Source organism: Ochlerotatus camptorhynchus, unplaced genomic scaffold (genome assembly GCF_037179485.1).
Source record: "Ochlerotatus camptorhynchus isolate MF236.1 unplaced genomic scaffold, CSIRO-AGI_Acam_v1.1 ptg000191l, whole genome shotgun sequence".
Taxonomy (NCBI): domain Eukaryota; kingdom Metazoa; phylum Arthropoda; class Insecta; order Diptera; family Culicidae; genus Ochlerotatus; species Ochlerotatus camptorhynchus.
The window spans coordinates 2945373-2972500 of NW_027040681.1; the positions used below are offsets into that span (position 1 = coordinate 2945373).

The window sequence follows — 27128 nt, forward strand, 5'->3', positions numbered from 1 at the left end:
TGGTGCATTAGTAAAATGCATGCCCGTTCCGCATGGCTTTGGCACCTGGTCACAATGAGGGGTTTAAGTTGTGACGCTCGGCAACTTGGCACAGTAGGTACACGCTGGCCATTTGAATGTCACTGGCCAAGGGGTCGGTCGATTCCAAGAATTGTTACGGCATACAGAGGATCACTATGGTGTTTTCATGTTCTGACAACATCTAAAATGGAAATATTTTCTTTATCAATACGTACCGTTTGGGATTGCAGTCCTTCAACCTTTTATTTTCATTATCTCCAACAGTAGATCATGCTACGCCTTCCGTTGGATCGTGATTTAGGTACAGGATCTTTCTTCTTTTGGATCCTTGAATTTTCAGCAGCTTCCGAATGACGGTAGTTCACTCAATGGTGGCTGACAATTCCTTTTAATTTATTGCTTCCAACAGGCTAAATAAACAATATTTCGGTTCCTCGTTCATAAGCAAAAGTTACTTTCACTAGGTATCGATTCGAGTTTCAATCCTCAACATTATCCACCATGACAAGTTTTTCGGTTTGGAGTTGGAAAACCACCGGCTTGCTGGGATTAGGATACAAATTGCCATGAAATTTTGTAGAGCAAAACAAAAAAACAACGAGTACCATGTTATAATTATTCATTCGGTGACATTAGTTCACACACACACAGTCACTGTTTATGAGCAGTCTCACTAACACTTGTGTTTCAAAGTTCCACCTTTGATTGACAGAGGCGCTGTTATCAGTTACGTTTGAAATTTGTATGGGAGAAGGGAACAGTTGCCAGTCTTCTTGATTTGTAGTCTTCGCTATCAGCAAGGCATCAGCAGCACACTTAGAAGGAAACGCTGGCTGTGGATCTTCTCGTCGTTGCTTTGCTCATTGCTTTCAATGTAAGTAACGTAAATTTTCTAGTTAAAAGAAACCTCATTTATGGCTTTCAATCCCTTTCACGAACACTCTATCACCGCTCTTTCGATTTGTTTAAAATGCGTAATGTTCCGTTTTCGTTGATTTTTTTTTTAGATAAATATATACCGTTTAATCTTCAAGTGTTTTCACGTGAGAAATGTTTTAAATTTATATTTTCATTTTCCATCATATAGGGGAAATGGCTCTAATGTTAGCCTATGGATCTAAGATTGGGCCCATCGCTAAAAATCTGCTATTAATTAATTTTATCTAGATTACCGCGTCATTGGGACGATACTAATGGATATTTTTGGTCGCTATTGAAAATTTAGTCCATTGGTGAATTTATGTATGGGCCCAAATTAGGAGCATTTAGGCCGACATTACATCCATTTCCCCCTAGGCGGTATTAGGCGCCTAGCATTTTCCCTACGTCATGAAACCTCTGTTGATGTGTTTCATGAAAGACGAAACTATCAAAGTCGAGCGTTCTTTTGCTCGTCTGTTTCACCGAAGCTTGAAAGAAAGACCAATAATCGAGCGACGCTGGGTTTAGACAGGGCAAGTCAATTGATCTAGTCAGTTGAATTCAACTGATTTGAACGCAAATTGAACGTGTAACCCATGCCATTCAACTGACTTGATCAACTAACTTGAATTTAAAAAAGTTGAACCAGGCTCAACTTTTCAAGCCAATTGAATTCAACTGAGTTGATCATTTGAGTTTTGGAGGCGAACCAGCCCAAGGCTGAAAGCCTCTTTAATAAAGTTAAATAATAATAATAATTGATCATTTGACTTGCCCAGTCTAAGCCCAGCTTAACAGAAAACGAAAGCCAGCAGTCTCCTCGTCGCATCGATTCGGTCGATTGAAGCTCATATTGTGACGCCCTTGTAAGAAGCAGGAATAGTAAGACGCGAAGACGCTTCAACTTATTTTTCTCATCGTTGACAGAAGGTTATGGAATGAATACAAAATCCAGACGAACATCTCCAATGGTACAGTCTGCAGTGATCGATTCTCTTCATCGACTTTCTTTGCCCTAGATGAAATCGTTTGAAAAATATTTCCTGCTGTGTTTGTCAATTTTTGAATGCTATATAATACCTACTTTTATCAAACTACTTAATGAAAATAACTCAAAAAGTTATTTTGCATTGTGCATAGATAAAATTAAAATCTTTAAATGTGGAGATTAAACTACATAAATAAATGACCCATTATACCCTACAATTTTTAAAATGCTCACCTCTTTACATCCAGCAAATTAACATACTCTGCTTCAATTCAAGTCGGATTGGGAAGCTACGCGCATTGAATTCAACCAGCAACATTTGTTTTCTTAGCTGATAAATGCTAACTCCAATTAAATTAATGCCGTTTTCGTTTTGGCGGTGTTACACGGTGTAGTGTAGCAAAACCGAAAACAACATTAGTCAACAAATTATGTTTTCAAACTACGGTCAGCAGTTTGCCATCTCTTTCCAGCATCAAATAACCAATCTATATATACTTGCCATAAAACAACGCCGAGAACTCTACCCATACAACACAACAGCAGCGTCCATCCAGTCTCAGTTATCGGCCGCGCACGTTTTTCGCTCAGTTGATGTTTGTCGATCAGCACAGCAAGCTCAGCAGTGATCGTTTCTAACCATCCTCCGTCGTTATCGTCTAAAGCGCAAAAGTTACAAACGGTGCGCGTCCAAAATGAAACATTTGGCGATCGTCGTCACAGTGGTGTTGCTTCTCGGTTCAATCTGCTCGATAAAGGCTGTTATCTACGAAAAACATTGTCTGATTTTCCAGGAATCGTACGACTTTGACGAGAACCGGGTAAGTTTGGGAAACAAATATGCCCGCTTCCATCACAGCAGGGGACTCCGATGAGTCACCAGTGGGCGAGTGCAGCGTGTTAACATGATCGATGTGTGTGCGCGTTATTTTTTTTTTGTTTCTTGCAGTATGCCGGCAAGTGGTATGAGAATCGCCGTCTGTACGATCCTGATGACATCGAGCTAGAGGATTGCGTGCAGGAACAATACACCCGATCGGAAGATAAACTGGATTTCGAGATAGTGCGCGCAGTGCAGCAAGGTCCCACCGGGGAAGTGGTCTATTCTACCGGTACAGCGACGCCCAAGGTGTTCCACAATTCCAAAGTGCCACAGTTTATCATTCGCTACAATACTACAGATGCCGCAGATCCAGGTTAGTAGCGATAGGGTAAATGTTCCTATTGTTGCTTATGGAGACTCTATAAGCAACTATAGGAGCGTTTACCGTATTTGTTGCAGGCATTTGTTTGAGACTGTGATTGTCATTACCACACTAATCAATGGTACTAGCGGATGCACTTGATCGCCAGCAGTGATTTGCATGTGGGATTTCCTACGATCTGCAGGCAAATATACAATGTAGTTATCACTGTAATGAATACTAGCTTTGTCAATCAGCGGCTATTGTAATAGCGAATTCGTTTATTATTCAGTTGCAACCTGGATCGGCTATCAATATTGGGTCAGCTTGTTTTCTGCCAAACGTCAGTTTGATCGTTAGTTTGTCTTCTTTCCTTTATTTAACGTCGGTCTCTGTTCCGCAATCTAGTGCCAATCACCGACGGACATCGATTGTCATCCATTGACGGCAATCGAATGTGCAGGAAGGCAGCTTCCACACCTGCGTAGGATATCGCACCCATTCACAACACACATGAGCCGGGACCAACGGCTTTACTTCCCTTCCGAAGCAAGACGTGACCAGAGATTTTTATGCCTCAGAAAAATCCCACCGACCTCGGCTGGGATTGAACCCAGAGCCATCGGGGTGTTAGAAAGCAGTCACGCTTACCACTACACCACCGGCGCCGGCTCATCGTTAGTTTGTGTACTTGGTCGTTTTCTGAAAATTTTAGTAACGTTCTTTTTTTTTATTTCGTCATAAGGGTACACCTTACTGAGTTAGGGTGATCCAAAAAACATTATTCTCGGTTACTTTTTCGAAGGGACGTATCAGCTTTTGTAAAGAATGCAGTTGATTGTCGGTTTGGCATAGCTCGTAGCTCGCCCACACGCATACTAACACCACTATCAGGAAAATTTCCCCCATATGATGGTAGTGTTAGCATGCGTGGGTAAGCTACCAGTTACGCCAACCGACGATCAAAAGCATTGTTTACAAAAGCTGATAAAAGCTAAACAAAATTATAATTGCTGCTCAAATGTGTTCCTATACATGCAAAAACAATTAAAATGTTCGGTTTTTTATGATTTTCATGGCGGGTGGATCAAGGTAGATGCTAGTATTTTATCTTGAACGCTCAGACTTTCCGGCACAAATTCAGCAATGTATATTCAGTCGTCTTTGAGTTACAATTTCCGAAAAATGTGAAGTTTTAAGCTCTTGCATCTAAACTGTCATGTGCCTCCATTAATTAAAAGTGACTGTCCTGTAGTCCTTAGCAATGCATTAAATCCAAACGTCTTTATGAAGTCTTGTGAATCATAATCGATCCCTTTTCATGTATCTTTGATAGTACAGGTAACTTTGTTAGTACCATATAATGATTTAATTTACTCGCTGCACTATTTCCGAATTGAAAACATTAATTCAATTTTGTAGCTTAGGATATAAATCGTATAATTCAATTTTCTTGTTTTTCGTCTGATTGAAAAGGCACTCAAACAATCACTTATTAATAGCGGCAAGCTCCAGCGAGGAAAATACGTCAATCTAGGATTACCCTTGATTTTGCTAAGCACCATACCATATTATCCTCAATTTGAATATCAGATTTTACATTAATACGCCGATTTCGGTATATTAGAGAAAATCTGAGATTTTCGAAAAGTACGCATCCAAACAATTATCTTCTATCACCGCTCTCACGCACACATATGCATAAGCAACAAAATTAGTGCCTACATTTCAAAAGGGTGAAATTGCTATTTAGAATTTCAATGGTCTAAATATGGAGCCGAGACTGCAGGATTATCAGGCATTATTCTGTAGTTCTAGAACTGTCCAAAAATTCAAATCATGCCTCTCAAATTTAATGTCATGATATCAGATTGCTCAGATTTTTTTCCAAAGACCTTCAGAATTTCAAAGGTCTTAATATGGAACTCGGAATATTTTTCTGAATCTTCAGGATCCGACCCATCATCTCATGGACCGGGGACCAACGGCTTTAATTACCTTCCGAAGGCAGGCGCGATCAAAGATTTTATGCCTCAGAAAATCCTGGCGGCGCCGACTGGGTTTGAACCCAGGCCTTTTGGGGTGAGAGGCAATCAAGCTTACCATTACACCTCCGGTGTCACTTGAGACTTCAGGATAATCAGGCATTATTCTGAAGATCTAGAACTGTCCATCAATTCAAATCACGTCTCTCAAATATTCTGTCATGATACCAGGTTGCTCAGAAATTTTTTCCAAAGATCTAAATAGGAGTCACTATATATCTTTCCAAGACTTCAGGATGATCACCCAACAAACATTGAAAGTTTAATAAGAGCTTGTTCAGGTACAAATATGCTTCTTCAGGAAAAAATATAGCTTATTCAGCTTTTATTCAGTTCAAATTGTTTGTTAGGCTTTATATTGAAGATCTAGAACTGTTCAACAATTCAAATCACTTACTTCAAATATTATTTCATGATACCAGGTTGCTCAGAAATTATTTGAAAGACCTTCGGGATCATAAAGATCTTAAGAAAGCCCTCTGAATATGTTTGCAAGACTTCAGGCATTAATCTATAGATCTAGAACTGTTCATCAATTCAAATCACATCTCTAAGATATTCATTCATGATAGAAGGTTGTTCAGAAATTTTTCCTGCGACCTTCAGGTTCCAAAGATTTTAATAAGATCCTTTGGATATTTTTACGATGATCAGGCATTATTTTAAATATCTAGAACTTTCTCTCAGATATTCTTTCATGATACCAGGTTACTCAAAAATATTTCATAGACCTTCAGGATTTCAAAAATCCTCCTCTGGATATTTGCCCATGACTTTAGGATGATCAGGCATCATCTGAAGGTTGTTAAAACTGTATAACAGTTCAATTCAAGCTGTTTTTTGTATGAATCTACTTGTAATGAGAAGCTAGAAGCTTCGTGACATTGGTGATATATTTCGTCGTGACACAAGGTGCACCGTAGTATAATTGACAATACACCGGTGTACTGAATGGGATTTGTGGGTTCAAATCCCACCACTTACCGTAAATGTTTTTGCAAATTTTCCCTTACACACACGTGTCCTTCCGAACATTCTTGCTTTGCTTTTCATTATCATTATAAATATTATCATTATCAATTAGGGTAGATGTACCAGTTATGGCTATACGATCCTTTTATGGTGTGTTCCAATTATGGCCTATGAAAATCCATATACACTTATCATCGAAACCTTCAGAAAAATGATACCAGGTTGCTAAGAAATTATTCTAAAAAACTACAGGAAGAAACTTTGAGGACTTCTGGATATTTATACATGACTTCAGGATAATGAGACACTGAAATTCTCAGAAGTTCTGTTCTGTTCGGAAAAGTTCAGGGAACTGATGATCGTTTCAAATTTGATGGACCTTTATTGAATTCCAAGGAACCTTATCGATTTTTTTTTAATTTGTTTTCCGTCGATCTTGTTTTCCGTGCTGAGCACAAATGCTACCGACGCCAGGGAGGCAGTTCCCACACCTGGACCCTACCTATCGACCCATCAACTCATGAACCGGGGACCAACGCGTTGCAACAGCTTTACTTCCCTTCCGAAGGAAGGCGTGATCAGAAATGTTATGCCTCAGAACATCCCGGCAGCGCCGACTGGGATTAAACCTAGGCCTTTGGGGTGACCTTATAGATGTTTTAATAAATCTATATAATTTTCCGGTGGTTTAGAGACCCTCACGGAACTTCTGTAAAGTTTTCAAATGTGCGTAGAATTAAAAAAAAAACTTAATAATATTTTGTCATATTTATAGAAGTTACCGAAGTTTTATAGAATTTCACTGCACTTCCGAAAAAGTTACGGTACTTACCGAGGGAGGCGACCCATCTAAATATCATGTCTTGATGCTCCAAAAATCTCACATTAGAGAATCAACCTTCGAAAAATCTTTTCTTTTTTTTTCATTTCCCGCATCTACTTGCATCGTGCATCACCTTTTAGCAGGAAATCTTAGGAAACGTCATCAATCTTCTTTCTATCTACTCAGCGTGCGCGCAATTAGCCACAGCAAAACACAATCTTTCCTGCAACTTCAGCTGAGCAGCTTTCAGATTTGTTTGAACGAATTAAATAGGTAACTCTTAAACTGAGTTTAGACTAGGCAAGTCAAATGATCAACTCAGTTGAATTCAATTGGCATGAAAAGTTGAGCCTGGTTCAACTTTTTTCAATTCAAGTGAGTTGATCAAGTCAGTTGAATGGCATGGTTTACACGTTCACTTCGCGTTCAAGTCAGTTGAATTCAACTGACTTGATCAATTGACTTGCCCTGTATAAACCCAGCTTTAAGAGTTGATGAAAAGTTGAATGCCCATGACGAATTCCAAACTGTTCATTTGCAAAAATTGAGTTCCTATTGATGTAAACCATCATTCGATTCAAACTTATCTTTTCACCAATTTTTTCTTGTTGATGTAAGCAATCTTATTGGACGGTAGGTAGAAGCTTCAACTGATTTTTTTCTGGCTTCAAAATAGGAACAACTTTTGCATATTTCCATTTATCAGGAAAGTATGCCAACTGAAAACATCGGTTTAATAATATTACTAAGAAAGACAAGGTACTCTCTGGGAGTTTTTTGGTGAGGATATTGTAACGAGGTTACAAAAGTATCCCACCTATCCTATATATAATCTGGCATCACTTATATTAAAAAAACGTTCTTGGTCACTGAGTTCAGTTGCGGTTGGTAACTTAGGGCAGATCTGTCTAACAGATTAAAAATGGGAGTTTGTTTAGCCCACCAGAAAAATACGTCCGAGTCCGAGCCGAACCAACAAATGTCCTCGGGTATTGTAGCTCCCTAGAGGTTAGAGCCATGATTGTTCCAGATGGGGCGTAGGGGCGTAGGGAAAGTAGGGAAAGTACACGTTGAAAGTATAAGTCAACGATTAAAATTAACGGTCAGACAGTGAGACATACCAGGCAGTTAAAGTGACGTAAAAAAACATACACGGAGGTTTGTAACATTTAATGTGAAGTTAGACAAGGACAGTAACAGTGATATTAATTACAGAGCGATATATATACATAGATCAATAGCTTCAGGAATACTAGCACCTTCGTTGTTTAATGTACCACCATACTCCAGGTAATAACAGTCAGCAAAAAAACACATAATATGTTACAATAACACGCTAAAATTCGCTTGAAGGCCAATCCTTCCAACGAAGGTCCTACCCAGAGCTGGTAAATATCACGGCCGTCATGTGATAATGAGAAAACAGGTCCTCTCACTATCACGAGACGAAACTACCTATCATTAGTTTTCTTGTCATTTTCCAATGATCAAGCACTCATGGGAATAATTCTATTGCGGCTTTTGCATCTACATTTCTAACTGATTTAGATTAATTCTAGCAAGTAACCGTATTTAATCGGTAGAGTCAATATATTATTACAATTTTCTTGGTACATGTAACTTTAAAAGCAATAAATGAGCTAGTAATTACGATGATCACAACACTGTCACATTTTGTCATGACGAAAAATTCGATGAGATTTTGAAGAAAATCTCTATCATTGTTTTCTCATCCGATGATAGTGACAGAAGTATCTCTGTAAATATCGCGTGAGATCTTTCATTGAAAATGAAATTTGCCAGCCCTGGTCCTACTCTTAGGTCGTAAAACCCTACCGTCTACCCAAGGTGGAAAGTTGTGTGTTGCACGTGTTGACTTCCGACGTGCAACCCCGCTCGACAGCGCTCTGTCGGCCTAGCCGGTCGAATCCCGTCGTTCACGAGCATAAAACCCTGCCACCTCGTTGTCACCGCGCCATATCGGCATATTTAGAAAAAAAGCTCCCCGCTGCGAGCCATCCATCGGCTAACATCAGTCTCGCCATCTTGTGCTATACCACAAATAAAAGCAAGTCGAATAGGTATTTGCCAAGGTGGCTACATATAGGTGTTCTAATGTGTCAAATTCATGATTCAGCCATGTTGGGTTTTTGTATGGGACAGCGACCGAGTTTGTTTACAATTTGCTCTAAAACCGCACTTTTCCCCCCCGCGACCTCCTCACCTATATAGTGACAAAGCTGTATCACCATTTATATACCCACCATGGTATTTGCTACACCTACCTGTCACCATCATAGCCGACACCAACCAGCATGCAACAACGCGCGCAACGAAACATCACCCAGCAACATTGAACAGTGCCATATCCAGTAAGTGAAGCCCACTAACCCTAGCTAGGAAGCAATAAATAATGTTGAAACGAATTCGTTGATTTAAACAGCATGTCCTTAGTAAACCGCGGAATCTGTGTAGTGCGAGGCTGGATTTGAGACACATTTGGAACAAATAGTTTTTTTCCGTTAGTAGATCCCTGTAGGTAATGTCGGGAAAACCATCATAGGAAACCCCACTTGCCGATGATTTTGGTCTTCTCCCTGTTGGTAATTTATTCGTTTGTTGGGTTCAGTGCAATTCTTGCCGCCATTTGTAGGATTTTTGATAAACCTGCCCTGAGGTCTCTAGCCGGAACGGGAATCGGTTTCTGAGAACTTGCCCCTTCACGGTAACCTAGTGTTACCTGCCGCTTAAGTGAAGGCCATGATTTTCCTCTTTCGCTAAAACAACTCCCGGCCCGTTACAATATAAAAAATTCCATCATCACCTGGAACTTTCATATTTTTTTACATGTTTAGTTATAGATGTTAATTCGTTCAAATCTTCAAAAGTCCCCCAGGAATCATCAACATATTTTCAAGAAAGAAAATATTCATATAACCCCGAGAATCCTGATTATAAATAGGACTAGTAAGCAGACTTGCAATTGCTCATTATAGCTAAAATGCTATTTTTCGTAATTATGAAACAATGAGATACTAGGGGAATTTACGTATTCTCGGCAACCTAAGCAGCAACCTTCTTTCTATAGCCTTTTTCTCTAAGGAACGCATACATATGCAGTATTGGTTTGTTTACAATCTTTTGCTGCCAGCTGCTCTAACAATTTCAGTCGAAAGAATTGTCAAAAACTGTTTTGAAACGTTTTTACAAAGCTCCAATCTTCTCTAGTGAGAGCGAGTATTGTCGGCAACCAGTTTTTCTTCGGCAACCGTTCCATTTGAACTGCATGTAAATCTGCTGTTCTATTATCGGCAACTCGAAATAAGCTACAATTTGTAGTGCGTGTGTTTCATTTCAAGAAAACCTTGCTAGATTGCTTTTTCTCAGTGGTAAAAATATAGTCAAATTGAAGCTGAAAGTATGAAGAATCGTTTGCATGCATTCAGCCAAGTGTTTTCGTAAGAAAATCCAGTGAAAATAGTGTTTCAATTTGGGTTGCTGAAAATAGTCTGGCATGCCGAAGCCGTCATTTCCCCTATAATGATAACTTTTATTTGTAAGATGCAAGAAGAGGTGGTAAAGTTTGTGTATGACATATCAAATTTGTCAATTTTGCTTTTACATTGCTGCGCTTTTCTCGGTTCCTCCGCTTCGGGATGAATCTGCAGCTGGTCTTTCCGAACTTGCGGGTGAATTCGAGAAACATGTCAAGATATTAGACAATTTGGAGACCAGGCACAACATTGGGACTCTGTGTTGGTGGAGCTCCTTTTGAGTCGAATGGATGCCACCTCGCAGCAACAATGGTAAAACAATCGCGAAAAAACCATTCGTCCATCGGACGATGATCTTATCAAGTTCATCCATGAATATTCGCGCACTCTACAGTCTCTCAAGCTCTCCCAATCTGTTTGCACCCCGTCGTTGGAGGCTAATCCTACAAATTCACGACTTGTGTCGAATCATTCAGCCACAGAACAGGTTCTGAAATGTGCTGCGTGTAAATAAACGCATTTTTTGTTCCAATGTGAGGTTTTTCGCAACCTAACTCCACAAAACGTTTAGACTTGATTAAACGAAACAATCTATGCATCAATTGCATCAAGGCAATCAAATCCCAATCTATCGCATGTCACTTCGGTCAATCGTTCGTTCCCGCTCTCAACGCCGTTGGTATTTGCACCTCGCCTGCCTCTGTCAGAAATAGTCGCACCTCCATCTACCTTCTGTCAAACCGTCACACCAGCTAATATTGGTGAAAATACAGTGATTTTGTTCACCACGATATCCACGGAAATATTCAAGTCGCTCGTGCACTCTTAGACAGCGGCTCGCAGTCAAGCTTTATTTCCGAGTCGTTGTGCCAACGTTTATCGCTTATCCGAGTGAAGATCAACATGCCTGTAAGCGACATTGGGCAAGCAGTTGTCAACGTTCGTTACGTAGTCTCGATTAGCATCTCATCTCGTTTTGAGTCACAACAGTTTCCATTGGATTGTCTGGTGTTGCCTAAGCTAACGGTGAATCTTCGAAGACGGTGGACATTAAAACATGGAAAATCCCCCAGCATATACCGTTAGCCGACCAAAGTTCTACCTAAGCCATGGTATCGATTTAATTATTGGTGCCGACCCGACCATAAGGGAATAACACATTTATTACAGCTTGTGTTATTTTGTTTCACTATAATTTGTAACACAGCTTGTTACACTTAAGATCCCGGATGTAGTTAAAATAACAAAAAATGTAACAAAAATTTCCTCTGGATGCAACAAAAATATATTTCGCTATGTTACTTTCATAACAAAAACATAACAAATTTTGCAACACAATTCTGTTGTGCTATTACAAAATTATATCAAATCGTGTTATAATCATATATTTCACTTTGTAAATCAAAAACTCAGATTGATTAACTGTGTAAATGAAATACATAACATTATCAAACTCATAGAAAATATAATGCTTGAAAGACACAAGAAAAAATATATTTGATTTTTTATTGGGGTTTGGTCAATAATATCTGGTTGTGATAAAATCTTGTTAAGAATCAGTTACAAAATCATAAAAAATCATTGCATTTAAATTTGTTAAAGATTTGTTATATTATTTTCTTGGTGATAAGTTTCCTTAATTTAATTATATCATAATCAGTTATCCATAACAAGGTTTGTTATAATCTTGTTATTTTATTGTTATACCCTTCTGGTCGGGGAGCTTCTCCCGGTCATTCTGCAACCAAAGCAGATTCCGTTCGACGACCAGCTACCACCACTCCAGAAGACAAGCTTCGGATACATATTCTTGGTCAAGTTGCCTACTCCGACGGCTCTCCCAGTTACCTGCCTGGTCTCCACTTTCGACAACCTGGACGCACAGGTTCTGGGAAGTGGAAAACTTTGACGTCGGCAAATGCCTCACTGCTGAAGAACAACAGTGTGAAAAACACTTCGCATCAACGCACAGTCGAAACGCGGACGGCCGTTATGTAGTGCGTCTACCAGTTAGGCAAGAGCTACTACTGTGTATTGGAGATACATGGAACATGGCAGCCCGTCGATTTTCTACATTACAACTACACAAGAGCTATGCGGATTTCATGGAGGAGTACGAACGACTCGGCCACATGGAGGAGTACGAACGATTCGGCCAAATGGAGGAGGTGATGACTCGCGTCGCGTTGCCCCAATATGTCCTACCCCATCACGCAATCCATCGTCCTGATTCGTCTACTACTAAAATAAGAGTCGTGTTCGATGGCTCAGCCAAAAGCAGCAACCAGCTCTCCTTGAACGATCTTCTACTGACAGGACCAACAGTGCAGCCTCCTTTGTTATGCATCGTTGTCAACTCTCGATTCTACCAATTCGTAATGAAGGCAGACGTGGAGAAAATGTTTCGGCAGGCGCTGGTTCATCCGAACGATCGCCCGCTACAGCAAGTTGCTTGGCGCAGAAAGGAATCAGAGCCACTCAAAATTTATTGCTTGACCACTATCACCTACGGCACATCATGTGCTCCGTATTTGGCAACCAGAATCCTAATTTAGCTTGCGAACGATGAAGGGCATGACTTTCCACTTGCTGTCCCCATCTTCAAGAAGGACTTCTATGTTGATGATGTTCTAACTGGGGCTGACAGCATAGAAGACCTTGTAGAAACCAGCACACAGCTGACCGAGTTGCTAAAGCGAGGGGATTTCAATCTGCGGAAGTGGAGCGTGAATCACCCTAGTATTCTGGCACATTTTCCAGAGGAACTAAAGGAGAACCAGTTGACACTAGAACTTGACCGATCTGCATCGATCAAGACACTGGGCCTGCTATGGTTTCCAAAGGAGGACGAATTCGGTTTCAAGGTTCCTGAATTTGACCCTTCGGGTCTTGTCCAGTGGTGGCCAGTGCGAAGATGTTTGTGCTGCGATTGTGGCAGGAGTATCTAAATTGCAGAGTTGTCGGAAGTACTGCAAGCTTGGTGGCTATACTTCAGAGCGGAAATCAGCATCGTTCGTGATCTTCGAGTCCCTCGATCGGTGTTCGCAGAGAGCCCAAAGAACTATGAGTTGCACTGTTTTGTCGACGCTTCTTCTAAAGAGTATGGAGCGTACATCTACACAGTATCTGCAGGACCGTCTAATAAACGAACAAGCCATTTGCTCATCGCAATATCACGTGTCGCTCCAGTATGCGGTTATTCTATCCCACTGTTGGAACTCTGTGCAGCCGTACTGGGAAGTTAGTTGGCTGATACCATCCGTGGAACAACCAAGTTCGACTCTACGGTCACGTTCTGGTCAGATTCGTCGATTGTTTTACACTGGATAAATTCTCCACCGTCGTCCTGGAAGATATGTGTGTCCAACCGAATTGCGGAGATCCAGAAACTGACCCAAGAATCCCAGTGGCGGCACGTTCCAACTTTAAAAAAAATACTGCCGATCGTATATCTCGTGGAGCACAACCAGATGACATCAAGAACGATGAACTATGGTGGCATGGGCCATCCTACTTGGTCAATGAATCGGAACCGTGGCCAGATCCTTTGATTCCACTGACAGCTACCGACATTCAGTAGCAGACAACTGAGCAGCAGAAAACGGTTGCACTCGTAAGCATCACTTTCGACGATTCGTTAATCCGCGATTACTCGCAACTGTCGCATCTTCTCAAGATTGCTTCATACTGTCTACGTTTCGCGAAAAACTGCCGATTGCGGAGGGTTTCTCCTAATGTTGGGACGATCACTCCGGTCAAATACGACGGTGCTTTGAAATCACTCATCCGTGTTACTCAAGCAACAACTTTTCAGCAGGAACAACGATCGAGAACGGTTGACTCTGCGTAGGGTTGACTTCAAATCACCTCTAAAATATCTTGATGTATGAGTCGATAACACCGGTCTTCTACGATTGAATGGACGGCTAGCGCAATCACCTGGATCCTTCAACCGTCGCTTCCCGATTATATTTCCGGAAGACCACCACCTTTCAAGATTGATCGCCAACTCCGTTCACCGCCAAACTTTGCATGCAGGACCCACACAGCTTCTGGCAACAATCCGTCAGCGCTTCTGGCCAATACGCGGCAGATATCTAGCTCGAACGACAGTCCACCACTGCATGATTTGTTTTCGGTTTCGCCCACCATCAAGCAACCAGTTCATGGCTCCACTACCATCAAGCCGTGTCACTACAGCGAAGGTATTCGAACATACGGGGCAGGATTACTGTGGGCCGTTTTTCGTTCGACCATTGGCAGCCAGAGGCGCGTCGGTAAAGGGCTGGGTCGCAGTTTACGTAAAAGCCGTAGTCCTCGACATCGTCGCCGGGTTGTCGACGGAGTCGTGCGTCAATTCGTTGAGGCGCTTCGCGAGTCGTGTCGAGCGCGTTCGTATAATACACTGCGACAACAGTACAACGTTCGTCGGTGCGAATCGAGAAGTTAGGGAGATGCGACAAGCTTTGGTCGATCAGCTCAACGGTACTGCCTGGACTACTGCATGTTTCGAAAAGGGCATCGAGTTTCGGTTCATTCCACCACGTGCGCCGCATTTCGGTGGCCTATGGGAGGCTGCAGGAAAGGCCTTCAAGCGGCACTTCTCGAAGATCATCGGAGCAACTCCACATCACTACGACGACATGCGCACAGCAATTGCACAAGCCGAGTGCATTATGAACTCCAGACCATTGACGCCTCTTTCCAAAGATCGCTTCGTCCTGACTCCCGGTCATTTCATACTAGGAGAGTCCACTTTTCATTTGCCGGAGCAAGAGCTGTCCCAGGTTCCAACTAATCGCCTCAACCATTTCCAGGCCACACAACGCTCCATTTAAAATCTATGGAAGCGTTGGTCCAGGGAATACATCGGGCTTCTCCATCAACGACCAACTAAGTGGAGGAAGTCTCCAACCGGGACCATGGTCTTAGTGAAAAATGACAACTTCCCTTCGAAGCAATGGCTTCTCGGCAGAGTTGTGGCCATTTATCCTGGAAGCGACAACATCGTGCGCGTAGTGGACGTACGCACGCAGCTGGACAATCGACACCGTTCAACATCTGAACTCTGTGTCCTTCCCACCGAAGAAGATTGTTATTCAACAAAGGTATACGATTGTGAAAACAACACCACAAACTCGTCTTGAATGCTGCACTTCAATGGGGCCCGTGATGTTTCGGCACAGAATTTATAATATAACAAACATTAAATTACAATGAATGTACACGCAATGAATTATAATGTAACGTAAAATATCCCCCACCCAGAATACCGCTACCACACTATCACACCACCACTGTATACCTCACATATATTCGATATATCCAGAACTAAACACGAAATAAAGCAGTTATCTACAACTACCCACAGAGTAAGGACGCATTTCTTTTCTTGGTCCGAAGACAACCTTTTCTCCAACGGTCAAAGTGAGCTCGCCATTGTCGCCGTGAATAATCCACGCTTTCGTTGTCGTGCCGGCCAGATTCCGACAGCGTTCACAACAAATGGATTTGCGGTTTTCCCCATAATTTGAACATTTAAATTTCTAAGGATCTTCCTTCACAGGAAATTCCCCAACTAACATTTTCAGCTTTATAAGCCAACTTTTCCAGCATTGTGCTGTAAAGTAGCTGAAATAAAGCTGCAGATACAGCTACAAGCAGAAGCTAGCAAAGTAGTTTTGGAGAGCGTTTTCTCAACTTTCTCACAACCATTATTCAGTTTGTCAGTCGCACTGAATAACATCAGCCAATAAACGCTAATGTCACTTCTATACACACACTAATCAACTTTCAACTTGTAGCTGCAAAACAAAGCTAACAAAGTGAATATATTACTCATTTGATGGCTTCAACACAACCAACCACTCTTGCTGAATAACATAAACATCAAAAGTGCTTTTTCAACAACTAAACAACCTGTACTCAGCTAATTAACTGTGTTAGTGATACTTTGGAAGCATTTTTACAGTCAACTAGGTTTATTTTTAGACGTGTGCAGTTTTACAGCTTTTACTCTGCTCCTTTACAAAGCTGAAGTAACTAGTCAAGAAAAGTGATTCATGTGTACTATTATACAGCCTCTACTCAACGGTATTATTGTAGAAAGTCATGTATATTTGTTTATCTCAGTTCAACGTATTGGCGTAGCGAAGATGGTAGTGTCAAGGTTTGCCAATACGGTCGTCTCGAGTTCGATTCCAGGTTCCGGTGCAGGGTAAATAATTTGGTGGTGTGCTTGTAACTAATTGCGAATAATTTGATTCTCGCAGCAAAATAAACTCAATCAATTCCTCCAACAAAAAAAGCGTAGATAATATTTAACTCGGCTTCAAGAGAAAGCTGTGTAGTGATTATTGCATAATCGGGTAAAGGTTGAGTAAGCGCTTTTCAAGTTCACACAACAGCAGGATATAACAGCTGTATAGAAGCGTAAATAGATATGCAATAAGAGCTTGTTCCAACCATCACAACAGCTAGAAGTAGCTGACTAAGTTCGCCAGATTTGCTTGTATAGAGGTTGAGTAAAGGTTTCCTCATATCGTATAACATTTGAATTACAGCTTGAGGCTGTATAAATGAAATGAGTAAAGCGTTTACATTGCGAAAAATGTTAGTTGGGTCGTCCTTTGCGTGGCACTTATGGCACTGGATGAGGTTTCGGAAACTTCCTCCAGTCTTCCTGAAGTGTTCCCACTTCACTCGGACATGGAGCATAAGGCTAGCTTTTTCTAAGGCCTTAAGGTTGTTTAGTTCACTAGACTTGAAGTGAACTAAATAAAAATCATTACAAATTCCGTTGCGTGAATCGCCAGTACGGAATTTCAGTTTAACTTTGATTACAACTCCAAGTATTATTTTCAATTCATCTTTGATCTGATCCAGGAATTCACCACTGGGCAGACCTCTGAAGACATCCTCGAACAGACGTTCAATGTTGGTGTCGTAAGTGAAAAATGTGTTGCTTCTTAGTTTGATCCGTCCAAGGTTTCAGTCAATACACGGTATTTACCCCACTGAATAACTTGAAGTGAAAGCTTGAATTTAACGAAGTTCAAAAGTTTCGTGCGAAGAGCGTGGAAATCGGAAGTGGAGGGACCTGGAAATCGCAATAGGAGGGACCTTTTCTTTCTTGGCATTAAGCCGGAAATGTTTAGTGAAATTTTGCCTAAATGATGGATCATTCTCATCATCCGTGAGCATATCAAATTGATTCCTCAAATAAATTTCATCAAAAGATTGCCCTTCTCATTTGTGTTTAGGCGCCATGGCGGTAGAACACAGTTTCTCCAAATCGACTTCCCATCAGATAACTATAAGAATCCGAAGGAGGAGAGGAATTTTCCAAATCGATCCCAACTAACATTTTTCACATTGTAAACGCTTTGCTCATTTCATTTATACAGCCTCAAGCTGTATTCAAACGTTTAACGGTATGAGGAAACTTTTACTCAATCTCTATACAAGCAAATCTGGCGAACTATGTCAGCTAGCTACTTATGGCTGTTGGGACAAGCTCTTATTGCATATCCATAAACGCTTATATACAGCTGTTATCCTGCTGTTTAGTTGTGTGTGGACTTGAAAGGCACTTATTCAACCTTTTCCCGGTTATCCAATAATCACTACACAGCTTTTTTGTAGTCGGCTTAAATATTGTTTACGCTATTTTTAATGCAGGAATTTATTGAGTTTATATTTTGCTGTAAATCAATTTAATCCAAATTAGATACAAACAACACCACCAAATTAATTACCCTGCGCATCGGAAACCTGGAATCGAACTCGAGACGACCGCATTAGCAATCCTTGACACTACCAACTGTACTACGCCAACACTTTGAACTGATGTAAAAAAAATCAACATACCCTTCTACAACAAAATCGCTGAGTAGAGGCTTTATAATAGTGCACATGAATCACTTTTCTCGCTATTCAATTCAGCTTTGTAAAGGAGTGGAGTAAAAGCTGTAAAACTGCAGACGTCTAAAAATAAACCTTGTTGACTGTCATATAGCTTCCAAAGAAGCGCTAACACAGTTTATTAGCTGAGTACAGGTTGTTTAGTTGTTGAAAAAACACTTGATGTTTATGTTATTCAGCTAGAGTGGTTGGTTGTGTAGAAGCCATCAAATGTGTAGTATATTCACTTTACTAGCTTTGTTTTGCAGCTACAAGTTGAAAGTTGATTAGGATGTGTATAAAAGTGACATTAGCGTTTATTGGCTGTTGTTATTCAGTGAGACTGACAAATTGAATAATGGTTGTGAAAAAGTTGAGTAAACGCTCTTCATAACAATTTTTCTTGCTTCTGCTTGTAGCTATTTTACACCACAACGCTGCAAAAGTTGGCTTACAAAGCTGAAAATGTTAGTTGGGATTACTCGGCTCTTTTACAAGAGATGAACCAGCCTCTGGGTGAAAGTTTCTCGAATAGAGATTACCTAACCTGATCCAGGCTTGCAATTTCTCACTACAGCTAAAAAGCTATTTTTCGTAATTATGAAACAATGAGATACTATAATGATAATTTTTATTTGTAAGATGCAAGAAGAGGTGGTAAAGTTTGTGTATGGCATATAAAATTTGTCAATTTTTCTTTCACAAGGTCACAACTAGCGATTTTATGATCACTGATTGCTCGCTCATCGCGTTGCTCATCGTTACAGCTAATCGCTAGTTGTGACCTTCTGAAAGCAAAATTGAAACATTTTATATGTCATACACAAACTTTACCACCTTTTCTTGCATCTTACAAATAAAAATTATGATTATAGTATCTCATTGTTTCATAATTACGAAAAATAGCATTTTTGCTGTAATGAGCAATTGCCAGCCTGACCTGCTCCTTTACAAAGCTGAAGTAACTAGTAGAGAAAAGTGATTGAAGTGCACTATTATAAAGCCTTTACTCAGCGATTTTGTTGAAGAAGGGCATGTTGATTTTTTTTACATCACTTCAAAGTGTTGGTGTAGCACAGTTGGTAGTGTCAAGGTTTGCCAATGCGGCCGTCTCGAGTTCGATTCTAGGTTTCTGGTGCAGGGTAAATAATTTGGTGGTGTGCTTTGTAACTAATTTCGATTAATTTGATTCTCACAGTAAAATAAACTCAATAAATTCCATCATAAAAAAATAGCGTAAACAATATTTAAGCCGACTACAAAAAAAGCTGTGTAGTGATTATTGGATAACCGGGAAAAGGTTGAATAAGTGCCTTTCAAGTTCACACACAACTAAACAGCAGGATAACAGCTGTATAGAAGCGTTAATGGATATGCAATAAGAGCTTATCCTAACCGTCCCAACAGCCATGAGCAGCTGACTAAGTTCGCCAGATTTGTTTGTAAACTGAAACCTCCGTTTCGAAGTCTTTTTTACGCAGTATTCAATTTACGTCCTTCTGTTTACGAAGTAAATCCCAAATTACGAGGTATTTTTTTACGAAGTAAATTCCAAACAACGAGTTTTATTTTGTGATTTTGGGAAACTGGGATATACTGTGAAATACCCCACAATATGGGTCTTGTTGGAATCAGAGTGACGTGTAGGGACTGGAAATCGATGTGTGACGCCATTTTGAAATCCAAGATGGCGGCTTCCGGTCACATAAAAACTAGGAAATTCTGCCAAATACCCCCACAATATGGGTATTTTTGGAAACGGAGTGACGTTTAGGGACCAGAAATCGATGTCTGTCACCGTTTTGAAATCCAAGATGGCGGCTTCTGGTTACAGAAAAACTTGTACATTCTGCCAAATACCTCACAATATAGTTATTTTTGGAATCAGGGTGATGTGCAGGGACCAGAAATCGATGTCTGACGCCATTTTGAAATCCAGGATGGCGGCTTCCGATTACAGAAACACTTGAAAATTCTGTCATATACCCCACAATATGGGTCTTTTTGAAATTAAAGTGACGTGTAAAGCCGGAAATTTATGTCTGACGCCATTTCAAAATCCAAGATGGTGGCTTCCGGTTACAGAAAAAATTGCAAATACCACCATGTCACCCCGATTCTTAAGATACCCATATTTTAGGTTATTTAACTTAATTTTTTATGTTTTTATGTAACCGGAAGTCGCCATATTGAATTTAAAATTGGCGTCAAAAATGGGTTTTCAGTCCTAATAAGTGACCCCGATTAAAAAAAAACCCATATTGTGGGGTATTTGACAGTATTTTTCCAGTGTTTCTGTAACCGGATGTCACCATCTTGGATTTAGAAATGGCGTCAGACATGGATTCCCGATTCTCACAGGTAATTCCGATTCCAAAAATATGCATATTGTTGTGTATTTAACGGTATTTTTCTGTATTCCTGTAACCGGAAGCCACCATCTTGGATTTCAAAATGGCGTCACACATCGATTTCCGGTTCCTACACGTCATTCCGATTCCAAAAATACCCATATTGTGGGGTATTTGACAGAATTTCCAAGTTTTTATGTAACCCGAAGTTTCCATCTTGGATTTCAAAATGGCGTCACACATCGATATTCAGTCTCTACACGTCACTCCGATTCCAAAAATACCTATGATGTGGGGTATTTGGCAGAATGTCCAAGTTTTTCTGTAACCGGAAGCCGCCATCTTGGATTTCAAAATGGCGTCAGACATCTTTTTCCGGTCCCTACACGTCACCCTGATTCCAAAAATACCCATATTGTGGGGTATTTGACAATATTTTCAAAAACCTCTTTTTACGAAGTAAATCCCAAATAACGATTTTTTCTTTTTACGAAGTAAATCCCAAATACCTAACGAGGTTTTTTTACGCACTAATTCGATTTACAAACCACCGTTTTGGTTCGTAAATGGAGGTTCCAGTGTATAGAGGTTGAGTAAAGGTTTCGTTATATCGTATATCGTTTGAAATAAGAGTTAAACAAGGTTGACAATTTACAGGTAATATTTTACACTGAGAAGTGCTATTTAAATTTGTTGTAGCCTTAGGTGACAGTAACACTTTCTTCTGCAAAAAAAAGTAGAAGGGTCTGTGCCTAGGGGCACGAACGAAAGCTTGACGTAGGACCGCTAGTGGACGGAATAAATGTGAAGAGCATTTAGTTCTTTTAATTGATCAATTATCTATTATCGCAACTATTTCCGTTTTTGAATTGTAGGCGTACCAAATTTGTAGTAATTTTGTTCAAAGAGAAAGTTGATTAAGAGAATAAATCAAAATCACTTGTACCCCTGCTTCCAAGTTTGGTTACAAGGTTACAACTCTGGAGAGCATTTTGTGTGGTCGTTGGGGGCTTGTGGTTCTGAATATGGACAAACAAGCACAGATAAATTATATTCCAACTCTTTACTGATGTAAGCTTGATGGCCGTTTGATTGAAGAGGACATCGATGGCCACTGACGCTTGCCGTGTTTAGTGTAGGTGACAGCATCACGGAACTCATTTTCCAGTAACACTTTCAGCACACCTCGTATATCAGACCGGAGCTACGTTTGACACCACCACGGCGAGCCAGACGACCAATGGCGGTTATCTCGAAGAACTTTGCGATGACGCTTGGCGCCTCCTTTACCAGACCTTTTCCTACTGCTGCTATTGCTGTTCACCACGCCGTCCGAAGCGAAAATGAGCTAATGCCTTACAGCAGCGCTGTTTTATATATTTTCAGGTTAAAACAGAATGATGTGCAACCAAGTGGTATAAAAGCTACAAAGACTCCTCGCATTATGAGTAGTTTGCTATCAAGTAGCGACACTGGCTCTTTTCCATTTGGGTACACGGCAAATGAAAACGATCCAAATTTGAGTTTAGTTCACTCATAATCGCCAAAAGTGCAGGAACTCAGCGATGAGTAATTTTGTCTCATGGTTTCCTGTGGAAAATCAAAAAAATCTGCCAGAAAATGAGGAAATTGACGAACATTTTATTCAGTCTCGGAGTAATACCAATAGACTGAGGAATCCAATCTTTACTTTTCTCATATTTGGGAATTTTTCCCTGGAAAATCTTATAAAAACCCAAGAAAACATGAGGCAAATTTACTCATCGCTGAGTTCCTGCACTTTATTTCTTATTACTGAGATAACTTAACTCAAATTTGGGTCGTTCTCTTTCGCCGAAAAGATATCGGTGCCGGTGGTTTGCGTGATTACCTCTCACCCCAGCAGGCCTGTGTCCAATCTCAGTCGGCGCCACGGGCATGTTCTAAGGCATAACATCTCTGATCACGCCTTCCTTCGGGAAGTAAAGCCGTTGGTCCCCGGTTGAGTGGATGGGTCGATTGGTAGGGTCCAGGTGTGGGAGCTGCCTCCCTGGCGTCAGTAGCATTGGAGCTCAGTACGGAAAACAAATCTCGCATCACTTTGCAATAGATTGTTACTTCTTTCATCGAAAATATCCGGCTGTGGCGAATCAAAGTTGATCAAGGTTGATCAAAATAATTTGTACCCCCTGCACCCAGTTTGATTCCATGAGCTTTTTGTGTGGTCGTTGGTTCTAAATATGAAAAATGAATTCTATTCCTACTCTTTACTGTAATAAGCTTGGTGGCCCTGAAAAGAGCCGTTTTGTTGCCATGATTTAACCTCCGAAACTAAACAGAGTGCGTCTCTGTCACTTCAAAACGTAGATGACATCCATAGCCGCTTACGCTTGGCGTGTTTAGTGTAGGTGACAGTATCACGGATCTCATTTTTCAGGAACACCTTCAGCACACCTCGTAGATCAGACCGGAGATATGTCAGACTCCGCCACGGCGAGCCAGACGACGGATGGTGGTTATCTCGAAGAATTTGCGGTTGGTTCTGAATATGGCGATGAGTGTGCAAAATATTACGCAATTCCATCCTCCCTATTCACACGCGCCCGAGGATCGGAGGCGAATGCCACTTCGACTTGTTTCGTCTACTTACTACTCTCTGACGACTGTGCTGGGGAAGCAGCATATGCATGTAGGTAATTGGTGGATTTGTTAGTTAATTCGACGCTTTTGGACAATGCTGAACATTTACCAGCTTTTCAATAGTTTCTTGTTGAAAATCAACATTCAGAAGCATTGTTATCGATGCGTAGCCATATTTCTGATCGATTGGTGATAAAGTTATTGAAATTGAACCAGGGGCAGCTGAGTTATTAACGTTCAAAATCTTTCTTAATTTGTTACATGTTCCATTTTTGGTTTTCACAAAGTGTTCCCTCATATAGAAATCAAAGACGTAGTCCTACGTCAAAAAAACAAATAGATTCACACGAAAAAAGAGGACGATGCAGACTTCAAAACTCATCCTGGAGTAGAGCATCATAAGGGTTACAGGTTTACAATTTTCAGGAAAAATGCACTCAATTTGCTTTCGCAGTCATTCCGGAAGACTTCACAGTACATTAAGTGGAAGTTCCAAGACTGGTTGGTATGGCTGAGCTTTCTTTGGATAACGTCCGGTAATCTTTTTTTAAGTGTACTAAACTGGTTCTGAAAATATTTTAAATTCAGTCAAGCCGATTTTGTGATGTCTTCTAACTTGATATGATCTATAATGTAAACTTGTATAATATACGCTCCATTCATGTGTATAATTATGAACATAATTTTGAACTACGTTTTCAACTTCTGTGCGGAAATAGATAAGGGAACGTGCATAAATGACGTAGCATTTGAGGGGAGAGAATGATGGTTTCAGAAGTTTTGACCGATCATGTAATAGATACAGCAAAATACGCTACGGGGCCTAAAATCAGTTAACAATATACCACATCATTTATGCATGGTCCGTAATATGAAATAACCAGAAATCTCTTAGTATGCCTGAACTGGCATGATTTCCGCTAACGGCTAGCACAGCCACAATAGGATAAAACACCCTCACCCACACCACAGCCATCCATAAAGCTAATGCAACTTCTATTGTTTTCTCTCATTTCAGACTCAGCTATGGACATTGTGCAAACAGATTACCTCAACTATGCCATAGTATATTCCTGCAACCCAATCAACTCAACAACTGTATCAGGTACAAAACTAAACCAAAAGTTGCAGGTCAGAAACGAACCTAACAACACTTTCCTTTCTACAGAATACGCGTGGGTCCACTCCCGTGAGCCTGTTCTCAAAAAGCATACCGCTGATTTGATCAACAAATTCATCAACGTCCACTTCAATCACCCGGAGCACAAATGGCGCACAACCGAGCAATCGGACAAAACATGCAAACCAAACACTCTCCCCGGAAGCGGAGCGTCCGCCAATGTGGTGAGGATGCCACTCTGGAGCAGTTTGCTGCAATTTTCGATAGCATGCTTGTTGGCAAAACTGGCTTTGTGAGATTTGTTTCATGCAGTGTGCTCTATCATTTTAGTCTGATTAGTAGAAGAATTAATGGAAAATCTCATTACGTTTATGTGAAAAGTGCCACAATGTCGGAAATATAAGCTTTTGTACGAACGAACTAATGCTATGCCTACGCGACTGAATTCATGCAACGGTTTTGCTGCTAACGCTCGTAAAGAAGAGATTGAATTACGATGACTAATTGGTCAAAAGCAGTCGAAAATGTACGGGCTTCAGTAGTTCAATTATTTGTAATTTTCACTTCAGTTTTGCATTGATTCACACCTGGACATTTGTGTATTTTGACAATCATCCGGATGGATGACATAAAATAATGACAATGGTCCCACCTATTACCCCTACAAAGGTTTGATCTGGACGATAATTAAATATGACATTTTAACCAGCTTAGCAAACAAAATCGAACTGGTTTCAGTTACAGATATAAATTCATTCTAGAGTTTACAGTTGCTTCACAGCGATGTGTGGAAAAGCTCAGGCGACCACCTCTTAGTTCGCTTTTTTGTCCACCTAAAATATTCATAAGTATTAGTTACAAGCAATCAAGAGTTGATGAACAATCAACAAAGCATCCTATTACACTAGCAACCCCGCAATCTGATGCTATCATAATTTTCAACAATGTCAGGAATGCTCACGAACCCCTGACATTTGCCAGAAAACTTACTTCCAACTCAAGGTATCTAACTAAGGTAAGCTGCAAACCTGTGTAGATTTTTTTAAATTAATCTACTACTATTAAATCAAATATTAAAAATCCATCATCACCATCGTGGGTAACCAAAAAAGTTTTTGCAGTGCTACAATAATTATTAAAAAGTCATCATGACAGCTATGCACAAAAAATAATCCGTTATATATAAATTCGTCAGGATACATAATTTGTCAATTCATAAAAAAATCACTGGATAACTGTTCAAAAGACAGTTTTAATGTGTGAAATGCAGTGTATTTTAAATTCTGTAAGTGTTGCTGAACGTTTGATATGTCTAGGCATCGAATTGAAAACATTTATTCCTTTAAAATATAATGAGTTTTGTGAAGCACAAGTCAAGAAATGTGGTGTTCTCATTTCAACCGCGTTTCTAGTATAATACCTATTATATAAGTGATGTGATCTTTTTTCTTTTCTTTTTTTTTAAAGTATGGAACATCCATTTTGGTTGAATATTGAAATACAGGCGATTTAAAAAAAAATGAGTTTTCGATTACCGCGAGTGAATAAACCGGTGCTTTTTTGGAAGCAGAATTTGGTTCGATGCAACTGATTTATAATCAATCATAAATGCATATTTCCATATATTACTAAATACGCGCGAGATTTCGAAACATCACAATTCGAAATCTGTAAGTGTGTTTGCAGTACCATTAAACTTGCTTTAAATTATTACATCAATTATTGTAGTAAGCAAATGCCTTCCACACACACAGAACACACACACACACACACACACACACACACACACACACACACACACACACACACACACACACACACACACACACACACACACACACACACACACACACACTTACGACGTCGTCTTGACGGTAACAGGCGAGACGCTGGAAGAGGTGGAAGTGTTGTCAACCGAGGCAATCGACATGATTGGTAACTGGATGAAAGGAGCGAAGCTGCAAATAGCCCACCACAAAACGGAAGTGTTATTGGTCAGTAACTGTAAAGCGGTACAGCGGGCGGAAATCACCGTCGGGGAGCACACCATAGCCTCGAAGCGTGTGTTAAAATACCTGGGAGTGATGATCGATGACCGGCTAAACTTCAACAGCCACGTCGAATATGCCTGTGAGAAGGCTTCGAAGGCCATCAACGCGATAGCTAGAATCATGCCGAACAACGCTGGTCCCAGCAGTAGCAAGAGGCGTCTTCTGGCCAGCGTGTCATCATCGATACTGAGATATGGAGGTCCAGCCTGGGTTCCAGCGCTGGAAACGAAGCAGAACCAAAGGAAACTGAGCAGTACGTTCCGGCTCATGGCCATGCGAGTCGTGAGTGCGTACAGAACCATCTCGTCGGAAGCAGTATGCGTTATCGCCGGTATGATTCCTATCGGCATCACCCTGGCAGAGGACAGTGAGTGCTACAGGCAGAGAGAAGCCGGAAGAGTACGGAAAGTTGTGAGAGTGGAGTCATTGGCTAAGTGGCAACAGGAGTGGAACACGACGGAGAACGGTAGATGGACACATAGACTAATACCGATTCTTTCGACCTGGGTGAACAGAAAACACGGAGAAGTCAATTTCCACCTAACGCAGTTCCTGTCTGGCCACGGCTGCTTCAGGAAATACCTGCATCGGTTCGGACACACAGCGTCACCCCTCTGTCCGGAGTGTGGCAACGTCG

The 27128-nt window shown here is 40.7% G+C and overlaps 1 protein-coding gene across 1 annotated transcript; it reads left to right on the forward strand.

The window, feature by feature from the left end:
* Window positions 1–2513: 2513 nt before the first annotated feature.
* Window positions 2514–24856, forward strand: LOC135702294 (apolipoprotein D-like). Its single transcript, XM_065223322.1, has 4 exons — window positions 2514–2751; window positions 2880–3126; window positions 24339–24425; window positions 24489–24856. The coding sequence occupies exons 1-4, from the start codon at window positions 2626–2628 to the stop codon at window positions 24734–24736; spliced, it is 708 nt and encodes a 235-aa protein (XP_065079394.1). The 5' UTR covers window positions 2514–2625; the 3' UTR covers window positions 24737–24856.
* The last annotated feature ends 2272 nt before the right edge of the window (window positions 24857–27128 follow it).

Coding starts and splice junctions, on each gene's coding strand:
- LOC135702294 (XM_065223322.1), top strand. CDS start 2,626: ATGAAACATTTGGCGATCGTCGTCACAGTGGTGTTGCTTCTCGGTTCA. Junction 2,752..2,879: donor ACGACTTTGACGAGAACCGG/GTAAGTTTGGGA, acceptor TGTTTCTTGCAG/TATGCCGGCAAGTGGTATGA. Junction 24,426..24,488: donor CAACTCAACAACTGTATCAG/GTACAAAACTAA, acceptor TCCTTTCTACAG/AATACGCGTGGGTCCACTCC.